This window comes from Pimephales promelas, chromosome 5 (genome assembly GCF_988280905.1).
Source record: "Pimephales promelas chromosome 5, fPimPro1.hap1.1, whole genome shotgun sequence".
Taxonomy (NCBI): Eukaryota; Metazoa; Chordata; class Actinopteri; order Cypriniformes; family Leuciscidae; genus Pimephales; species Pimephales promelas.
Genome location: NC_142773.1, coordinates 21,635,777 through 21,655,227, shown reverse-complemented (window position 1 = coordinate 21,655,227; position 19,451 = coordinate 21,635,777). Strand labels below are relative to the sequence as shown.

At 37.9% G+C, this 19,451-nt stretch overlaps 1 protein-coding gene across 3 annotated transcripts in view; it reads right to left on the bottom strand.

The window, feature by feature from the left end:
* Positions 1-2,473: 2,473 nt before the first annotated feature.
* LOC120465097 (single-stranded DNA-binding protein 2) overlaps positions 2,474-19,451 on the bottom strand; it is a 70,784-nt gene continuing 53,806 nt past the window's right edge. The window contains exons 6-18 of one of the 3 annotated variants that reach the window (XM_039654715.2): positions 15,121-15,204; positions 13,057-13,116; positions 11,810-11,876; positions 11,617-11,684; positions 10,392-10,456; positions 10,237-10,282; positions 10,003-10,038; positions 9,103-9,157; positions 8,484-8,554; positions 7,001-7,079; positions 6,850-6,878; positions 6,650-6,751; positions 2,474-5,558 (exon numbers count right to left, since the gene is read on the bottom strand). In XM_039654715.2, the coding sequence (XP_039510649.1) occupies positions 5,397-5,558; positions 6,650-6,751; positions 6,850-6,878; positions 7,001-7,079; positions 8,484-8,554; positions 9,103-9,157; positions 10,003-10,038; positions 10,237-10,282; positions 10,392-10,456; positions 11,617-11,684; positions 11,810-11,876; positions 13,057-13,116; positions 15,121-15,204 (924 nt within the window). In that variant the 3' untranslated portion in view covers positions 2,474-5,396. Of the gene's footprint in view, positions 5,744-6,649; positions 6,752-6,849; positions 6,879-7,000; positions 7,080-8,483; positions 8,555-9,102; positions 9,158-10,002; positions 10,039-10,236; positions 10,283-10,391; positions 10,457-11,616; positions 11,685-11,809; positions 11,877-13,056; positions 13,117-15,120; positions 15,205-19,451 lie in introns of all 3 variants that reach the window. The other 2 variants (XM_039654717.2, XM_039654718.2) reach the window with 2 other exon arrangements.

The window sequence follows — 19,451 nt, the reverse complement described above, 5'->3', positions numbered from 1 at the left end:
CCTGCAACTTTTAGCCAAAAAGCGTAATGGCTAATGCTAAAGCTGCGGCTGTGTGTACACAGGAAAAGAGACTATATAGGCTGTGTTTTTTAATGGATATCAATGGAGAAGAGGCTTATTCACTGCTGAATAAACTGCTTTTGTTTATATTACATATTTGTATAATTTTGCAGATAGATAATGTTCAGGACACTTTGCTTAATAATTAAATGTATTTTAGAGTTATTTTTCATGCATATTTATACATCCAATGTCCTGGGGACAGAAATTATAGGCTACCTAAACGGTGGTGGAATGAGTTTATAATAATTTTTATCCCCCATTTATAGTAGGCCTAATGGATGTAATATGAATGTAACCCGGACATTCTACATTCATGTTATCATTATTACATGAACTATCAGCGTCAGTTGGGTCGATTCACTGTCGTTTATAAAAGCTTTCCCGTGGCCTCATGGGATAATAAAAATGTGTCCATCGTATGCACACTTCAGAATCTCGACAAAATTAGGCCAAATAACTTAAATTAAGTTATTCAGACATTCTTTCTCTGTCACACACTGTTCTTCTCCTACTATATAGCAGCGAAGTGTTATTTGGATGCAGCATTAGTCCTCAGTTTCAGTTGTTCACTTTCTGGTGCTGGCTGTGCTTTAGCACACTGTTACATTGCTTTCTCGCGTATGGCTCTTTTGTGGTTATAAAGCCTCATCTCATCTTCTTCCCCTGACCTGATACAACTCAATGGCACCTTTTCTGTGAATAAGCCAATACCACCAAGGATGAGCAATAAAAAGATCAGACATGGTTCATAATATCAATGCTACTTCTATTTAATTGTTGTAGGTGGACCATAAACAGTTTTAGAATTGGCCTATAGGCTAAGTATCATTTAAAAAGAAAAATGTATATATGTATAACTGTTTAAAGTAATGCTCTTTTTGAGTCACTGCGCAAAATGCCATGGCCTCTTACATGTTTACTGAAGGCTGAAGCTTAAAAGGTAGTTAAGGAGATAATAAATCATTGAAAACTTGTTGTGAATATTGTGACCTTGTGTAGCCGCTTTAAACATGATTTAGAGCTCATGGACGTCTGAGGACTGAATTCAAAGTCCTTTTTAATAATTAATTGGCATTGCAGTGTTTTTCCCATGTCTGACACTGGTAAATCTACATGGAGGCGACGTTTCAATCAACGCTTTCTTTTTCATGATGAGACTCATGTATAAACTGGGAGTTTAAATGTTTCTATACCTCAGGGACATCACAACCTTGGAGACTTAATAGCATTAATGCTGTTTGTATGACTTCTCGCTGGCACCGCTCAATTGAAATTAATTGCGGCCCAAGGGTCGCTGTTCCACCGTATTAATTAATATTCACACACTTTCCTAAGAGAAAAGCAGTGGTGATTTATAACGGCTATCCTCCTCTTCAGCCACACAGAGAGGGCACTTCCTGCAGGGAGATTGATGTTGGTGCCGTACATTCAGTTCTCAAGGGAAGAGAGAGAGAGAGAGAGAGGATGAAACAAGAAACCTGTGACAGAACCAACCTCGCCAGCACAGCCTGTCCACATAACACACACCAAGACAATGTTTCTGCCCACAGAAGTCTGTGTATATATTAAAAAGTTTGGAAAATCTCTTATGCTCACCAAGGCATATTTATTTGATCAAAAATACAGTAATATTATTAGGTATTTTACTTTTTTTTTTCTTCTATTTTTATAGATTTAAAAGTTGAATTTATTCCCGTGACTGCAAATCTGAATTTAAAGGAATGGAGTTATTACTGCTCAAGAAACTTTACGGATTATTATCAATGCTGAAAACAGGATTCTTTGATGAATATAAAGTGACAATTGACCAATTTAATGCATCCTGGCTTAAAAATCAATCTAAATATGTCTCATTAAGTGTTTAATGTAATATATATATATATATATACTGTATATATATTTCTTCAGCAAGGACGTATTAAATTGATCAAGATGCAGATTATTTTATAAAGATATTTATTTTGCATTAAATATTTCTTAATCAAATAAAAGCTGTTCTTTTGAACTTTCTAATCATCAGAATCCTGAAAACAAAAATCACTATTTCCACAAGATAGCACAACAGTTTTCAACATTGATATAATTGTTACTTGAGCAGCACATCAACATATTAGAATGATTTCTAAAGTATCATGTGACACTGAAGCCTGAAGTAATGATGCTGAAAATCATCACAGAAATACATTTGAAAATATATTCAAATAGAACAGCCATTTGAAATTGTAAAATTTCTCAATATTACCGTTTTACAGTATATTTGATTTTAAAAATGCCGATTTTGTGAGCATAGACTTTAAAAAAAACGTTTGAACGGTAGTGTGTAAGCAGGTGCAGTGAACAGAACACATAAAAAGAACACACATTTCAAAATAAATGGTTTTAATAAATTAAAAGCTGGGAGAGAAGGAAGTCTTGGTAAAAGGGGTTATGTTATTTTATTAGTCTTAATTTTGTATCTACAACGAAGGGACAAGCAAAAAAAAAAAAAAAAAAAAGCAACAACTCCATGAAAAAAAAGAAATCAGAGAGAGCAAAAAAATACATTATTGAAGCACTTTTTCCATCCTTTTTTTTAATAAGCAACTTTTAAATCTAAAAGTAACTTTACAATATAAAGAAACATACAAAGAACATCTTAATTTACTACACAAGACAGAAAGAGTCCCTAAGACAAGGATCCAAACTACCCTAAACATGAAATACAAAGCAAACCCAGGAGACAGACTGCTTTATACTCAATACTGCTTTTCGTTTGCCAGAAAGAACAACGGTGGAGGTTTTTTTTTTCCTTTCCCACATCTGAAGCCCCTCCGCACCTCGTCTCTTCGCTAATGTTACAGTATCGTACAGCGTCACAATAGAATTACAGAGATGGCCAACGACGTGAGTGGTTTACATACAGAGGACTGGCCGAGGAGAAGAGAGACTGCAACCTAGAAAACACTATCTCAAGAGAACGGCAAGGACATTTCCCTCCGTTTTATTATTATTTTTTTTTAAATCCTCACCCTTTTTTTGTTCATTTTTTTAAAATTTAAATAGATAAAAATCCTTCATAGTAAAGTTTGCAATGCGTGGTCCCTTTTGCACATAAAGAGACAACTTCCTGTGTTCATGTATGTCCACATAGGCAATGTGTTAAAAGGTGGGCTGCTGTCTGGAAAGTGCAAAGTGAGGACACGTCCGAGAGAGAACGGATGCATCCTCCCGTGTGTCTGGTCTACGAGGAGCGAACGGTACTGGTTACTTTCCTAAAACACGAGCGCTCAGACGTCGTTTACTAAGTAGAGGCTGACAAAATCTTTACATTTGCATGATTTAGTACATCTGTACAGTGGGACAGAGTCAAGGACAGAGAATGGCGACTCTTTACATTTTTTTTTTTTCCAACTACCCCCAAGATCTCGTAGTATTCATTGGTAGTGACTGAAATATCAAAACATGTCAATGATATCAAAATGCATTTTACAGTATTTACAAAGAAAGAAAGTAATAAAATAAGATAAACACTGTATAAATGTGTGTTTCTCGGTGTACATCGTGTCGTTGAGCTGTGGAAAACTAAAAAAAACGGTGCTTTATGAGTAATCTGTGTGTATGTGATCAGCAGGAGGATTTTAGCATTTAGCTCTGATATTTACCGGTTCCTTCTGACCCTTAATAACCACTTAACTGAGAACTCCAAAAACACATTTTGTTTAAAGGACACAACAGATATACCCAATGTAATAGACAAAACAGAGAGAGAGAGGGGGAGAAAAAGGCAGGCGGGCACATTTATCCCTCATTCAGTAGTCCCTGGATGTCATGTTACCTACCCTTCATTTCATTTCAAGTTTAGAAAAAGTCTGGATGTTGCTGACATCGCATGTTTTTGCACATTATATGCAGTGTAATCATAGACAGTAAAAAAAAGATGGATGACGTGGCTCCACTTTCTTCCACTGTAGAAAAATGAAGCCAAAATAGCTCAGAAATGGCCGTTCAATAGGTCAGGAGTGATCCAGGAGTGATCCTGAGAATGGGCCGCTCCCGTAGACTAAATCGCAAACTAAAACCAAACTTACTGGAAAATCAAACTCTTGAGCATACGTCATGCACGATGAGAACTACCTAAAATGACAGAACCCATCTTTGGGAAAATATTAATTGAAGTATAATTGGATTTTTTTTTTAGTTTGGCTCGCGTCCCGTTCGATACATGGAGAGGGCGGGGTTTAGGACCTATACCGCAGCCAACCACCAGGGGGCGATCAAAATGTTTTGGCTTCACTTTTCAGGGCGTGTGTGTCACTCTTGGGTGTAGTATAGGGCTCATAATTAACAAGATGTGTTTGAGGAGGAGGATTTTGTTCCACACCTGAAAAAGTATCCAGTATATTGAGCACCGAGCCCAGGGGGACCTCATTTGTGGTGAAATGTCATGTGACCTGTTCAGATTCATGCAAAAGGAAAGCATATGGGTCTCTGGCGAGGGACAGAAGGATACAAATCTTCAGGAGGTATCTTAGACTGGCATATTTACATGTGTACAATATGTCCTGACGGGTCGCATGCGAGACGTGTGCGCGATAAATCAACAAACAAAAACAACGAATAAATAAGGTGTGAATCACGGTGTCATGTGTTTGAGTCAAGTTTAGCAATGGTTACTAGTATAACTGCATGTTTTCGGCTCTGGTATGACATCACTTCCCCTCTACAGATAGTTTGAGACTCCAAAACGTGTGGTCAAGACACACATGCTGGTCTGAGAGGTTAAAGTCGCTGCTGGTTTGGGCCTCGCACCTCTTGGCCTCGGTCCTTCACTCAACAGGGACAGTGAAACCTGTATACTAGAGACGTAGAATAAAAGGTGCGCTACCTTTTTAATCTGCAGGAGGTAAGATTTCACAGCAAACACAAAACGTGGTGTAGACTTACTGCAAAAGTCACGACACGTTATTGTGCATTATGGATGTGTGCTTTTTCGGTCAAATTCATGGTTTACATACATACAATGTGCCCCTTTCAAAAAAAAAAAAAAGATTAAAACCTAATCAATAACCATCATTACAATATTAATAAAAATAAAATCAACAATTGATAATAATACAATACATACACAGAATAATGAAAACGCTCATTGCCGAATGAGTTTCCTCTTGCATTTACAAAATAAAATGGAGGAAAAAGGTGCAGATATTTTCCACAAAAAAAAAAAAAATGAGTCAAAAAAAGTGGAGTGAGTTCATAAAGATCATAAAGTGTGCAGCCCAGTTAAGCTGCTCTCACACACACGCGCGCGCGCGCAAACACACACACACCTGCCTTCATATGTGTGTTGAGCCCCGTTAATGTCCTGAACCAGAGAGGAAGTCCGGGAGGCAGGGAGATTCAGTCAACAAGCTCTTCCTGTGGCTCTGGGGCTGTTTCCTGTTGCCGCTGGCCATTTTGCACAAGCTGGGATGGGCCACTTTCATGTGAGTCCTCTGCTCGTGGGGCATCCCAGAAGGCTGTGCAGAAAAAGCCAGAGTTCCATGGGCAGAGGGTGCCGGTGGTTGACCGACGTGAAGTGGGGACGGGGTTGAAAAGGAACGGGGCAGTCGAAGGGGGTTTGAAAACGAAACAAAAAAGAAAACCCCAAACAAAATGATAAACCAAGAAGAAATCACACACTCATCGTCATGTTGGGTGAATACTGGAAAGAGAGAAGGGGGGAGGGGGGAATATATCGGAGGTGAGATTATGAGAACTCCACACGGAGGAAATACAAGATGGTTATGACATCACAGTCCCAAAATACTATTATAATATTGTTGACAAAGCAGCAACCAAAAGGACAGAAAACTTGTCCGGGAAACTGCTGGTCTTTTATAACAAGAGCCATTTCCAGGACTCACTCTTGGACTGAATCAGTAACACTTACAAATCAAATAATTGTGTATCACTCTTTTCAATTTGCCACTGATTGGATATTCTGTTCTGTTCTGAGTAACATGGTCAGGATGTGAGGCCTTTCGAGTGCCTGCTGGGCGGAGGAGCTACACTAACATTCCAAAGTTTGGGGTCGGAGTGGTTTCCTAATGATTTTGAAAGTCTCTTATCCTCACCAACATTTATTTGATCAAAAATACAGCAAAAACAAAAATATTGTGAAATGTTATTACAATTTAAAATAATCATTTTCTGTTTAAATATATTTTAAAATGTTTTTACTCCTGTGATGCAAAGTTGAAAATCATCATGGCATCATTACTCAAGTTTTTCATTATTCGTTATTTTCCTCGTCATTACTCGTCACATGATCCTTCAGAAATCATTCGTATGTGCTTATTTGATGCTCAATAAATATGTCTTATCATTATCAATGTTATATAATGTGGAAACCGTGATGTTTCTTTGATTAAAAAAAGATCAGAATTTATTTGAAAGAATTTTTTGTAACAATGTGAAAGTCTTTACTGTCACTTCTGATCACTTTAATGCGTCTTTGCAAAATAAAAGTATTAATTTCTTTTTGACCCCAAATGTTTGAACAGTAGTGTATATGACTGGCAGGTGAGGGGAGTGGCAGGTCTTTGGGTTTGGGTCAGAATCTACTCACACTTTCACTTTGGAATGGGTTGAGGAAGTTTCCTCCCATCTCTCCGTCATCCCGCGGTGTGCCCGGTGGGTTGTTCATGCCTGCCATGTTGTTGGGGGAGTTCTGCAGCAAAAGAGATGTTTGACAAAGACAGTTGAGAATGTTGGTGGAAAAAGCTTGCGGAAAAAAAATACTGACTGGCAAACTAAAACCTTCCTTACCTTTGGCAACCCATCCATGTCACCAGAGCCTGAAAAAAATAAACATAGTAAATGTTTATATATTATTAAAAAAGGCCTTTTGTGGCTCATTAATCATATTTAGACGTTATTTAGATGCCGTGTAATAAAATAGTGCAGTCTGAATGCTTACCTAACGATCCGTTCATATGATGGGGTTCCATGCCACCCATGCCACCCATTGGTCCATCTGGACCGGGACCCATGGGGAACTGAAAAACACAATCACAATCAACCAACCATCCACATCCATTTCCCTGTGTCAATCATTGAATCCAAGATATAAACATTTTGAAAAGGATGAACATGTCCCCTTTGATTTCTCTGAAAGCATGCATGCATTTTATGAAAGCAATGATCATAACGTGACATTTATGTACAATTAGGAGCTCATTATTACAAATAAATCCCGACAGGTCTTAAATCAGACTAAAGGGATTTATTTTGAGATAACGACCAACTGGCATTATAAAGCTTATTACATGACTACTTAAGCAAATAAATAAATAATTGTACATAAAATTTTAATTTGAGTTCAAATAATATTATGTAAGAAGAAAGAGACCACAGAGTGTTATGAGCACAAGCTATTCAACATTATTGATCTGACTGTACTGACGCTGTTGTATGAGAACTGAACTGGACAATGACGTCATTTCTTGCTTTATAGATGAAATGAACTGAATTAATAATTGATGATAACTGAATCAACACTGAACTGACTTCAGCTACACAAATTTGAAACTATCTGTATTGCAAAAAGCGCTACATAAGTAAAGCTGACTTGACTAGATTAGCACAGCTCCCATATGAAGGTAATCAACCAGCAGCCAATTATACAGCTTAGCAGTCATGATACACAAATACCTGACCAACCAGAATCCAGTATTTCCTACTGCCGTATAATAAATCTATGCTATGTGGAGTGGATAAGCAGGTAGGCTACAATGTTTGACATCCTGCTAGCCACATATGATACAGTTGGCATACGTTTTTACTGGTATTTTTTTAGGCAGGGTGAACATATTCAGATGAAGACTTCATCATACAATGGAAAAGATGTCACTTTGTGTATAGCTGCAAACATTAGCAAATGGACCTTTGCTTTGATTATGAAGATATTCCTGTTTTTCACATCCCATACGACAGCATTGTTTACCCATCCACTCTTGAAAAAAAAAAAGATAGCTATCTGTACTTTTGTAGGCTTTCATTTTTTTTTTGTGCGGTGAAAGGTAATGGATTCTCTATATAAAATATATGTAAATATCTCCAAACTCCATGTCTGGTAGAAACTTTGCCAACTTCAAAACAATGAAAACAACAGCGGGTGCTGTGTATTGATCACACTTTCTGAATATGTTAATATTTTCTTGATATATAATTTTAACATTCACTGACATATGGTCTAAAAAGTTAATTGATTGTAGTTTTGGAAATTTGCAAGGCTGCAATTCCCCTGGCTGGCCACTGTTTGTCGCCATTTTGTCAGCGTTTGTTGCCCGCCAGGTAGTCACATGACTGCAAATTGTGAATTTATCCTGGGTGAACATTATTCTTCAGATTTCTTTCAAAAACATTGAAACAATCGCATAATTGCTCTGGAAAATACATACATTGGGTCTGTTTCCTCCTGGTCCAATAGGGTTCATCATTGTGTAGATATTTTCACTGGAGTTTGTGGAGTCTAGAAAAGAAGAGAGCAGAAGGGCATTTAAGTTTGTTTCTAAGACCAGCACAACTTCTTCCAAATCAGAGACCAGATAGCCAATCCTTTAGCAGCACACTAGATCAATACAGAACATGGTTGAACTGGATTAATCACCATAATAAATGTGTTCCTTTAATGATTTATGGCTTGTGTGCGAGAAAGAGTGTGAAAGAAAAAGGGAGGGGGAGACACAGCTCAGACCCATAATCTGGGGTTCAACATCACAAACACAAGCGTTTGGAGTGGAATTACATTAACGTAGAGGGAGGGGTGGAGCTGATGTCACATGTTTTGTTTTCCTGCCAGAGGAAGTGCAGGTAACCTTGCAGTGATATTGGCTGCTGGATAGGAAGGGAGGGAGGGAGAGGGTGTTAAATAGGGTGTTTGTGAAGTGCTGAGCATCTTTCTTCCTGGAGAGACAAGAACCGTTTCCGGCTGTGCCGATTATAGAGACGAGGTGAGAGCAAGTGTGTAGTGTGTGAATGACATGCATAAGGGGGAGCGACAGAATAGATCTACTCTACCTCCTGGGCTTGGCATTATGGGAGTTCCTGGTGGACCACCTCCTCCCGGAGGACCCTGAGGGAGGAAACACACGCACAAACATGAGCCAAGCTTTTTTAGTGTGTAATACTATCAGAACTACCAGAGGAGCAGTTTTTAAACAAAGAAACACTAGGCACGGGGGAGCCATTAAGCCGCTTTGACTAATGTGCAGATATTTTATATTTAAGAGAGGCAATGCTAGGAGCAAAACTAAGCAGGATAGTAATTGCTCAAGTAAAATCAATACATTTAGAAACTTTAATATGTGCTTTGTTATGCTTTTAGTTTCCAAAGGGAAGCACTACATTCTGCAGGTTTTATTTATTTATTTATTTTTTTAGCTAAAGACAACAAAGGGAAAAGCAAAAGATCTCTGCAACATGCTCTCTGAGTGGTCAATATGGAAGTACATTCACAACTAATTGTATACTATTTTCCTACTGGAACATTGCTGGCACACACTTTTGAGACAGTGACGGAGACTTATTACGATTAATCGTATCTAACATAAAGGTATGTATACACGCGTGTACATATATATATATATATATATATATATATATATATATATATATATACTGTATATAGTAATTCTAAAATAAAATAAATTGTAAATGTGTGTGTCTATATATATATATATATATATATATATATAGACACACACATTTACAATTTATTTTATTTTAGAATTACTTTTATTGTAGGGGTGATTAATCGATTTCACGATGAATCGATTTACATCAACTAAAAAAGTTATTTTTTGATATTAAATATTACAAAGACAGCTTGTAAGTTGCTTCATTTTATGCAATAAAACAATTTATATATACTACAAAAAGTTCATTATGATTTCATGTTGACTAAAGTTTGGTACTCACCACATAGTTGCCTGGAGACGAGGAGGAGTATGCTATCTGTCAACCCAAGCAAAAAAAATATGAATACAGTTTATTTTGATGAGAATAAAATATTAAACTCCAACACTTAATGGTAATACTATGATATATGAATATAATCTTTGGTACATATGGTCAATGCAGCAATAATGCATGTCACATCTTAGTCTGCAGCCACAAAGTTACATGCAGATCACAGCGCATGTATGAACTTACCGAGTTAGCATTGGGGTTTGGCCAGGGGCCACGTCCTCCAGGTCCCCTGTACAAAGGATAGAAAAACAGAACAGAGACAGAAAAAAGTTAACAAACACAGTTTAAAGGGATTATATAAATGACAACAGGGTATGATCTCATGTTGAAGTACTCACATGTTCATTCCGGGCATGCCTGGACCACCAAGAGAGTTTGGAGGAGGCCTCATACCACCATAGTTCTACAATGGGCATAGAAAAAAACACAACTTTTCAACATTCATTTTTATGGAACCATTAAAATCTGTGTGGATTGGAATCCAGTATTAACCTTCACCAGTGTGTGAAATAAATAAACACATAAATAAATAAATTGTATATAAAGAATAATTACATACAAATAAATGCATTAAAATACATAATTTAAATATATATATATATATATATACACACACACACATATACACACAGACAATTATAATACTTAATTTATACCCAATATAAAATAAAGCTAATTAATACATGTTTAAATTAATACATTTATTTATCTGCTTACTACATTTATTTGTATATAATTATTATCATATATAAATATACAGAAATAATCATTATATTTAATCATTATTTTAAAAATTGTATTAAATTCAAATATTTAAAAAAAACATTTATTTTAATAAATGTATTTGTGTATAATTCTTATATAAACAATATAATATATTATTTATTTTACAAAATATATTTACTTATTTTTTACAAAATTATACAATTATATAGAAAAAAACATTTATTATACATTAATAAAAATAAATGTTTTTATTTTTAAATTGAATACAAATTACAATGAAATTAAAAATATATAATTGCAAGATCTTTTTCAATTCAGAGTACAAGGTCACAATTTGAGGGAATGTTTTTTTCCCCTTTAGCTGTGTGGTGCTGATTATTAATGGCACAGTGTAGGAATTACTGCCCGTCATCCACTGTTGTCCGTAGCGGTGGGGAACAAACCAAACAGGTTGGGAAGCGATTGATACTATGCTAACGAACTTCGGCTCAGGCAGACGGTGGCCCACCTGTCTGGCTGCCCGTGGGTGGAGGGCAAAATGTGACAGAGCCTTTTTGGGCCTGAGGCTGCTTCTTTCTAACCCGAGCCTTTGTTCTGCGCTCTACCCAATTTGTCGAACAGATGCTGCACCAGCTGCCGATTTGTGCAGCACCTCGCTTGCCAAGAACAAGAAGGACAGAGAGAGATAGAGAACCAAGGAGAACTCTGCTTTCAGCACAGGTGAGTAAGGAGGAGTAACAGGGTTCTTCTGACTGTCGAAGTCCTGTGGCGTTTGACTGGACTACTTGACGACTACCAGAGGATAAATGAGTAAAGAAAGCCAAACTATGTGCCTACCTGAGGGCCCATGCCACCCATCCCTCTGGGAGGATTCATTCTCATTGGACCGCCCATGTTAGGATGTCCTGGAAAATAATCAATTTATTTAGATTTAGAGTTATTACACAGGTGACATCATTCTTAAATCTGTATGTAAATGGATCTGTGGTAATGAAGTGTTGGAGTGGGAGCGAGTGGACCAAGATGCTACCTTGTGGTCTGGTTGGGTCCAAACTGTTTGGCAGGAGTGGTTGTGATCCTGGAACACCTACGGGAGGCTGAGGAGGAAAAATAATGAAGAAAAGTCATGGAAAGTTTTGCAGAAAGCATGCATCATGTTTACACTGGATGTGACCCATCTATACCCATCCATTACTACATTGGAACAGTGTGAAAAAGATCATTTCCTTCCACCTTTTACTCTCAAAGAAACGTTCAAAGGAAAAAAATACTTTAATAGCCTCTGAAAACTTTACACATGCTAGTATTGCTACAGTACATCGGTTACATTTTACATTACAACACCAAAGACCAGAAACATCACAAACTGGATTTGATGTATCAGTTAAAGTCATTCAAATGTATAATAAATAAAATGAATGTAAATAGAATCCAACAAAATCTATTATATATATATATTATATATATCTCTGCCAGACCGGAGATCTCTCCAATTGTTGAAAGTCTTTTTTTAATGTTGACTCTCATCTTATTCCGACGCCTGGCACAAAAGTTTTATTTTCTTTGTCTTCCATGGAGTTTGCGTTGGGGGTTTGGAATGCTAACTAAACAACAAGCTGGTCTCTTTCAATCCATCTTCTACTTTTGTTGAAAGTTGACTTAAGTTTTGTCGCGCGAGTCGTCTTCTCTGATACGGAGAATGGTGGTGAATACACAAACCTGACAGACATAGCCAGGTGTGCGTAAACGCGCATGACGTCATGCCCAGTCTTTAATTTCGTCCTGAATCCCTTTAATTTATTTTACTGTACAGACAAACACAGTGATCAGAGAAGGGCTCATTCAGCCCATCAGGCAATTGTTTAAGCAAATAGGTTAGAAAAACGGGTATTTTTAACATGAAATGTTGCGCAATGCACCTTTAAGTTTTTATTTTATTTTGTAATTAGTTTTTGTTATTTTTTATTTAGCTTTATTAATTTTAATTATTTTCTTTATTTCAGTTAGTTGCCAAAGGCTTTTTTTCTATTATTTATATTTTATTAAAAACTAAATTGTTTCAATTAATCGAAAACAATTTAATGGTTTTAGTTTCAGTTAACAATAGCAACACTATAAAAAACAAAAAATAATAATAATATTCAGGAAAAAAAAAAATCCTGCGATTTTTAAACGACCCATATCCTAAAATTTCCAGGTTTTTCTCTGATTGTGGTGAGCCTGAAGATGTGCGTAAAAATGGAAGAACCACTGCCCACGTGATGGTGTTTTCCGTACCTGATTTGGCATGCGAAGAGACGGCCGTGGTCCACCAGGGTACCGTGGAGACATAAAAGGCTAGAAGAAGAAGAAGAAAAGAAAAAAGGAGCCATTAGCAACATGTTGCCCTATTTAAAGAGAACGCGAGAGAATTGTACAGACCAGAATGAATGAGTGCAGCAGGCCAGGCTATAGCAGATGGAATGGACAGACAGATGCACGGAGAGCAGAAGCCAACGCAAGATGCCATCAAATATGTACATTTGACATCTCTCCTTCTGTCCGTCAACACAGACTGCTCCCATTCTGCCTTTTAAACGTGCACACACATACACTCTTGTGGTGTTTCGATAAACGCATAGTAAAGCATCGGCAGAGTCAGACCTCGAGCGGCTGCACTTAGACGCTTCTCAAGTGAAAGTCTGGTCAGGAAGGAAAGTGACCACAACAACCCAAACGAGGGCAGTATCGTGCCTGTGTCCTGACATACAAACCATTAGAGTCGTGTGGCTGCGCGTCTAGAGATGAAACCCGATGCCACTTCTGTGGTCAAGGCCTGTGGGAAGCTTCCCGAGAGACTCTCACCAACTTTTAGGGCTCTGTTGAAACATGTCGGCGCTCAACGGATGAGGGATAGGCTGTGTTTGTGTGCATGTGTTTTTACAGCTAATTGGAGTGATTTTACCATTGTAGGAAGATGTTGTACAACCATAGTGCTCTAATATGCAGTGTGTGTGTGTGTGGGGGGGGGGGGGGGGTGTTTTTCCAGGAGCAAGGAAGTGGAAGTGTCTGATAAGTATAGGTTTCGCTCTGTTTTGTGGGTGTGAGCATGTGAGTGCAAATCCACGCGCAGTCCTTCTGGTTTCTGCGCAGTCAGTGTGCTTGTGTGTGTGTTTGTGAGGGCGCTGTGTGGCGGGAGGCTCTACAATATTAATGTGCTATTGATGGGGGATGGGGTGCGGCCCAGGAGTGGAGGCCCATCTCCAAGAACAAGGAGGAGACTGAATTATTTATCCTGTTCGCAGGGAGTCGACTCTATGGAGGGGGTGGGAGGTATACAGAGGATACTTCACACTCCCAATATAGAGAAACAGAGGGAGGAAGAAAGGAAAAAGAAAGAGAAGACAAAGGAGGAATGGACTTTAGGGTGTACGCCCAATGAAAATGGGATGTGAGGGATGTACAGTCTTAAACACTGCATCTTTTATTTTTATTGTCCACTTGTATCGTACACAACAGTACAACCTATTGAACCGTATTTCTATTCCTCACAGCCTTTCTTTCAGTGGTGAAAAAAAAAGAGAAAAAAAGAAGAGATCAGATTCAAAAGAACCATTTGTTCACAAATCAGACATCAAGACTTTCAGGGAATAACTTAATTGCTGTGTCTTTTTCTTAAACAAATATATTGTACAACTTGAGTCACTTTTGTCATACTTTTATGGTACTTGTTTGTTCTTTCTTTCTTAATGGTATAGCTTCCCCGAAATGAAAAATTATTCATAATTTCTCACCCTCAGTCACTCCAAACTCCGTAAGACTTTTTTTCATCTTCGGAACACAAAGGAAGATATTTTTCACAAAATCTGTGTAGTTCTGTACTCATATTTTGAGTAATCATACTAAAAGTTCATATTTTGAAGCGTGAAAGTGGTAGTTGCATAGCTGTCAACGAAACAGAAAGCTCTCTGATTACATCAAAAAGATTTGTGTTCTGAAGATGAATGGAAGTCTTAGTAAATTACAGTAATTAAAGACAGAATTTTCATTTTTGGGTGAACTATCCCTTTAAAAATGGTGTCAACCCTGACTAAAGTCCATACAGAGGACAAGAAGTACAATTCTGCAATGTTGGTTCAAAGAATGCGCGTCTGTGAATGTTTCCAAGAAGAGGACTTGGAAAAAAACTGAGAATTAAAAATAACCATGTAATTTACACCGTTCATCTTGCCCAAGCGAGTTGATGCCAGCATCGCCAACAGTTCTCATGTGTGCAAGTGTGACCGTGTGCATATCGAGGGTGCAAGCAAGGACACGATGTGTGTGTGTGTGTGTGAGAGGATTGCTGTGTGTCTTTCTTACCTGGCCGTGTGGTCCCATCATGGGGTTGCTGGTATTGTGTGGGGGAGGCTGTGCGTGTGGTGACGGCTGCGAGCCGGGAGGCCCCTTTAAGAGAGAAGAGGGAGATGAGAGATGCACAGACGGCCTTCCAGTGAGGCCTGCTGCTGCCGAAGCCCTCACACACACACACACACACGACACAAACTCACTCACACTCATTCACTAGGCACTATACTGGTGGGAAACCCAAAGCTAGTGTGTAGACTTCAATGAAAAACAGCAGTTTATGAGAATCAAACAAGCAGTCAAAACAAGGATTTTTTAGACCCACATCAAATTTTGAAGAAAAAAACGTGTTTCAGATGTATAAGTGATAAGTGAGTCTTCAAATTCATATTTCAACATCAACCATACAACCTCAACAACAAATCAAGGCATCGTGGGACGTTAAACACTCAGCTCATGTTGATCCAAAGCGTTGAAAAGTGGATAAATATTTTCATATGACGGCTATAATGTAGAGTTTTGCACGAGCAAACACCACAAACACATATTCTTCGGAAAACATAACAATAGTTTCTAGACCAGCAGCATTCATGTACAGTATGTACAGACGAAATATTTCCGTGAAATGTCACATAAAACCATTAAACCCCTCAGTCACAGTCACTCTAAATCATTATTTCACAGAACATCCATTAGTGTTCATTAATGATCAACAGGCCATTGAGCTCGAGTCCAAAATGTTTCTGTAAGGAACATGAGACTTTGTGACTAATAACTAACACACAACAAAGGAGCATAGCTTCTATTCCTCTCTCCCCCTGAACAACAAGGGGCGAATGAGAAGCATATGGCATTATGGGGCCTGTGCACCTACATAAGGAGCGTTCAGCCAATCACAGTCGCTATGCAGTTCTGCCTCATTGGGGAAGGATCTCAAAAGAGCGATATATAAAAATCACTTCCGACACCTTTGAGAAGATAATAACCTGCCACTTACTGGCATGGCTATCAACAGAGAGCCCTTCAATCTCCATTCTCAGGCCCTAAAGGGGCAGTTAGTTTGACAGTATTCATATACTGTGAATGACGGCCGCAGGACAGCTGCAATAGCTCTTCTTGGCCACTCGGGGACAGTGTTAACAAAGCAAACCTTTCAGTGGTGTTCACGTAACTCACAGAACAACATGTATTTGTCTGAGCACCGAACTCTTCACTATTCGACTTAAAGATACACAGTAATAGGATATATATGATAATCATTTCAAGTAATACTGATGTCAACAGATCGGTTCTTAAGTTTAGCGACTAAACGAGGAAGACAGTGGTTTCATTGGGTTTTTTTTTTAACTGTACAGTCTGTGTATGCGATTGTGAGTGACCCATACTTATTACCGCCTCTTGACCTTTGGCTAGTGCTCAGACCTCAGACAAGCCCTCCTGCTGGTTTCAGAGGGGCTGAGGAAACCATCCATCCAACACCACCGGAAATCTCGCTGATGACCAGAGCTACCACACACACACACACACACCACAGCCATAGAACAACACATCTGTCCAGGGTACAACACTGACCCACACATATCAATGAAAATAACACCACTGAATGAAACAGCACATTTAGATTCGGAGCTGTGGCTTAGCGGTTACTAGTATACATCCGATGATACACTAATATAAATGAAGGTTCTTTATTTGGCATCAATGGAACATCCTTGGAATCTTTCCACTGCTCACAAGGTTCTTTATAGTGGAAAAAAGATTTTTTAGATTATAAAATGTTATTATCATAAAAAAAATGGTTCTTTTAATAAGTGCTCAAATTGGTTTTTATATGGCATCCCTGGAAACTCTTTTGGAAATCTTTATTTTTAAGTGTACACAAATGCAGCTGGCCACATTTTTCAATACAGTTCCACAGTTGTATGAATAAAAGGTCCGAAACATATAAGACGAGCGACAACATTTATCTGTGACCAATTAATTTAGTTATACAAAGCAGGTCTTATAAAAGTATGCATGAGGTAAGGAGTTTTTGAGTTGGTTTTTGTGAGATTTACTTTCTGATTTAGCTGTGACCCGTCTCTGACCCCCCAGTGAGAGTGGATCGCTGCGGGGTCTGGCATGAGAGCTGCTCTACTGACTGTCCCAGAAACCATGGGCTGATACAACAGGAATACATGAGCATATGTGTGTTTTCCCTGGCCACCTGCCTTTTTCAGAGTGGGTTTGAGGGAAGGATTAGAGGGGTCTAGGGATGCTCAAAGCCTCTTTAACTCGTAGTAGCGCTGAGGTCACGACTGTTCATTACACCTCATCACACACAGCAGTGCTAGCGCTCACTCTGCCGCTCAATGCCTCAGCCTTTCTCTGCTAAACAATCTTGGTCCTTCAGTAACACCTGTTCACTTCTCTTCCTCTACATCACTTCCTAAATAATGTGTGCAGTATGTCGGCGATCCCACTGGCAAATATCTGAATTTTTTTTTTTTTTCAATTTTCATAATCAATTTGATTATGCATCAATAGCACTTTACAATAAGGTTTCATTAGTTAACTAATAATGAACTGCACTTCTACAGCATTTATTAATCTATAAATTAATTATTCATTTATTAAAGAAGAAACTAAAATGAATAAAGATTAACAAATGAATTGTTCATGGTTAGTTCATGTTAGTTAATAGATTAACAAACGTTAACAAAATAAACCTTGTTGTAAAGTGTTACTATATTACCTTAATGTAAAATAACGATGCAGGTATGATTCAGGTCAGTTTACAAGGTATTCCAATTTTCTCTATGGTACATAACACAAAAGACATGACAAAAAAAAAATCACTTGTTTTTGTAAAAGTGATTTAAGTTGTATATTATATTGGTTTGATGCTTAAATTGACCAGAAACGTATAAAATCCTAGTTTGTAGCAGTATTTTTATTTAATCAACACATACCATAGTAAAGATAATAATCATCACTAGTAAAAAGATGAATGAACCCAAACCCATACAGTCCTGTTCTCTCAATGATGCTTTAGAAACAGATCTCAAGAGCAGCACACACACACACACACACACAAACACACGCGAGAACACCTCACACCTCTTCTCTCACTCCCTCAGCGCCGATCAGATATAAATAGCACTCCTCTGCTTCTCCGAAAATCTCCTCCACACCTCTCTGTTCCCTCCTTCTCCTCAAACCTTTCCCCTATATACTCTCCCAACCCTTTCCTCCCAATACAGCGGAGATTCCAGACAGCGGTGCAAATCGTCTCCTCCCTCGACTCTGCCTTATCACCAAAACTGCCAAATGCCAGGCCTGTCCATCACTGAACAAACGCTCCACCACCCCCACTGCATTATGGGAAGGTCTGTGGATGTGTACAAGCATGTTTGATTATGAGGAGATGTGTGTCCGTGCTTGTATGAGTGGTGTTACCCGAACACAATGTTTCACGTAAACAGACGGGAATAAACAGGAAAAAAGCTCTTTGATAAAATACATCCACATCTCCACTTCAGGACAAGTAATAGGATTTTCAGTATTTTATAACTAGCACCACCATTAATAGCGCTCCCGACGAGAATTAGGGATTTGAACAAACCACTAACTATTCTGGATGCACTAATATTTAAATACTGGTTATTGAAAATAAGTCACTAATTATTTTCATCTTATGGCCTATAACTGACAAATAGGCAATATTACAATTCTATTTACAAGAATTTTTACAAAAAAAACAAAAAAAAAACATCAAGCTTTAAATTCTACAGGTCAATGTAACAGTATAATGTACAGGGTGAAAATAGATCTCTATTTTGAGATTTGCTAAAGATTACATTTAAGTGTTATTAAATATTAGTGTTTTTAGAGATTAACATTAGGTGAGAGTTTAGGTGATGCCAAATGTAATCTAAATGTAAAAATAAAGGAAATGAATAAGCATATTTAAATATCCAAAATCGTGTGGAATCTTGTTTCAATTTAATCTGATGCTTCAATGAAAAAGTATTTGACAAAAAAAAAAATGTATATACAAAATCAGCCAGTCAATTAAATAATAATAATAAGAAGAATGATCATAACATGGTACCAATATGTCATGCATCCCTAGTAAGTAACAATTAAAAATGTCTGCACTGTTTGTACTGCAGACACGAATGCTGACTCAAATCGAGCAACTTTACTTCTGGTGGATGATAAAACGGGTAGAAAAAGAATCAGAGCATGAAGGAGGGAATATATCTAGAGAACATAATATCATAAAGACTTGGGTTTTGTTGACCTGAGTAACCACCTAGCAACTGTTAAAAACACTAAGTTGAACCCCTTAGCAACAGCAAAAA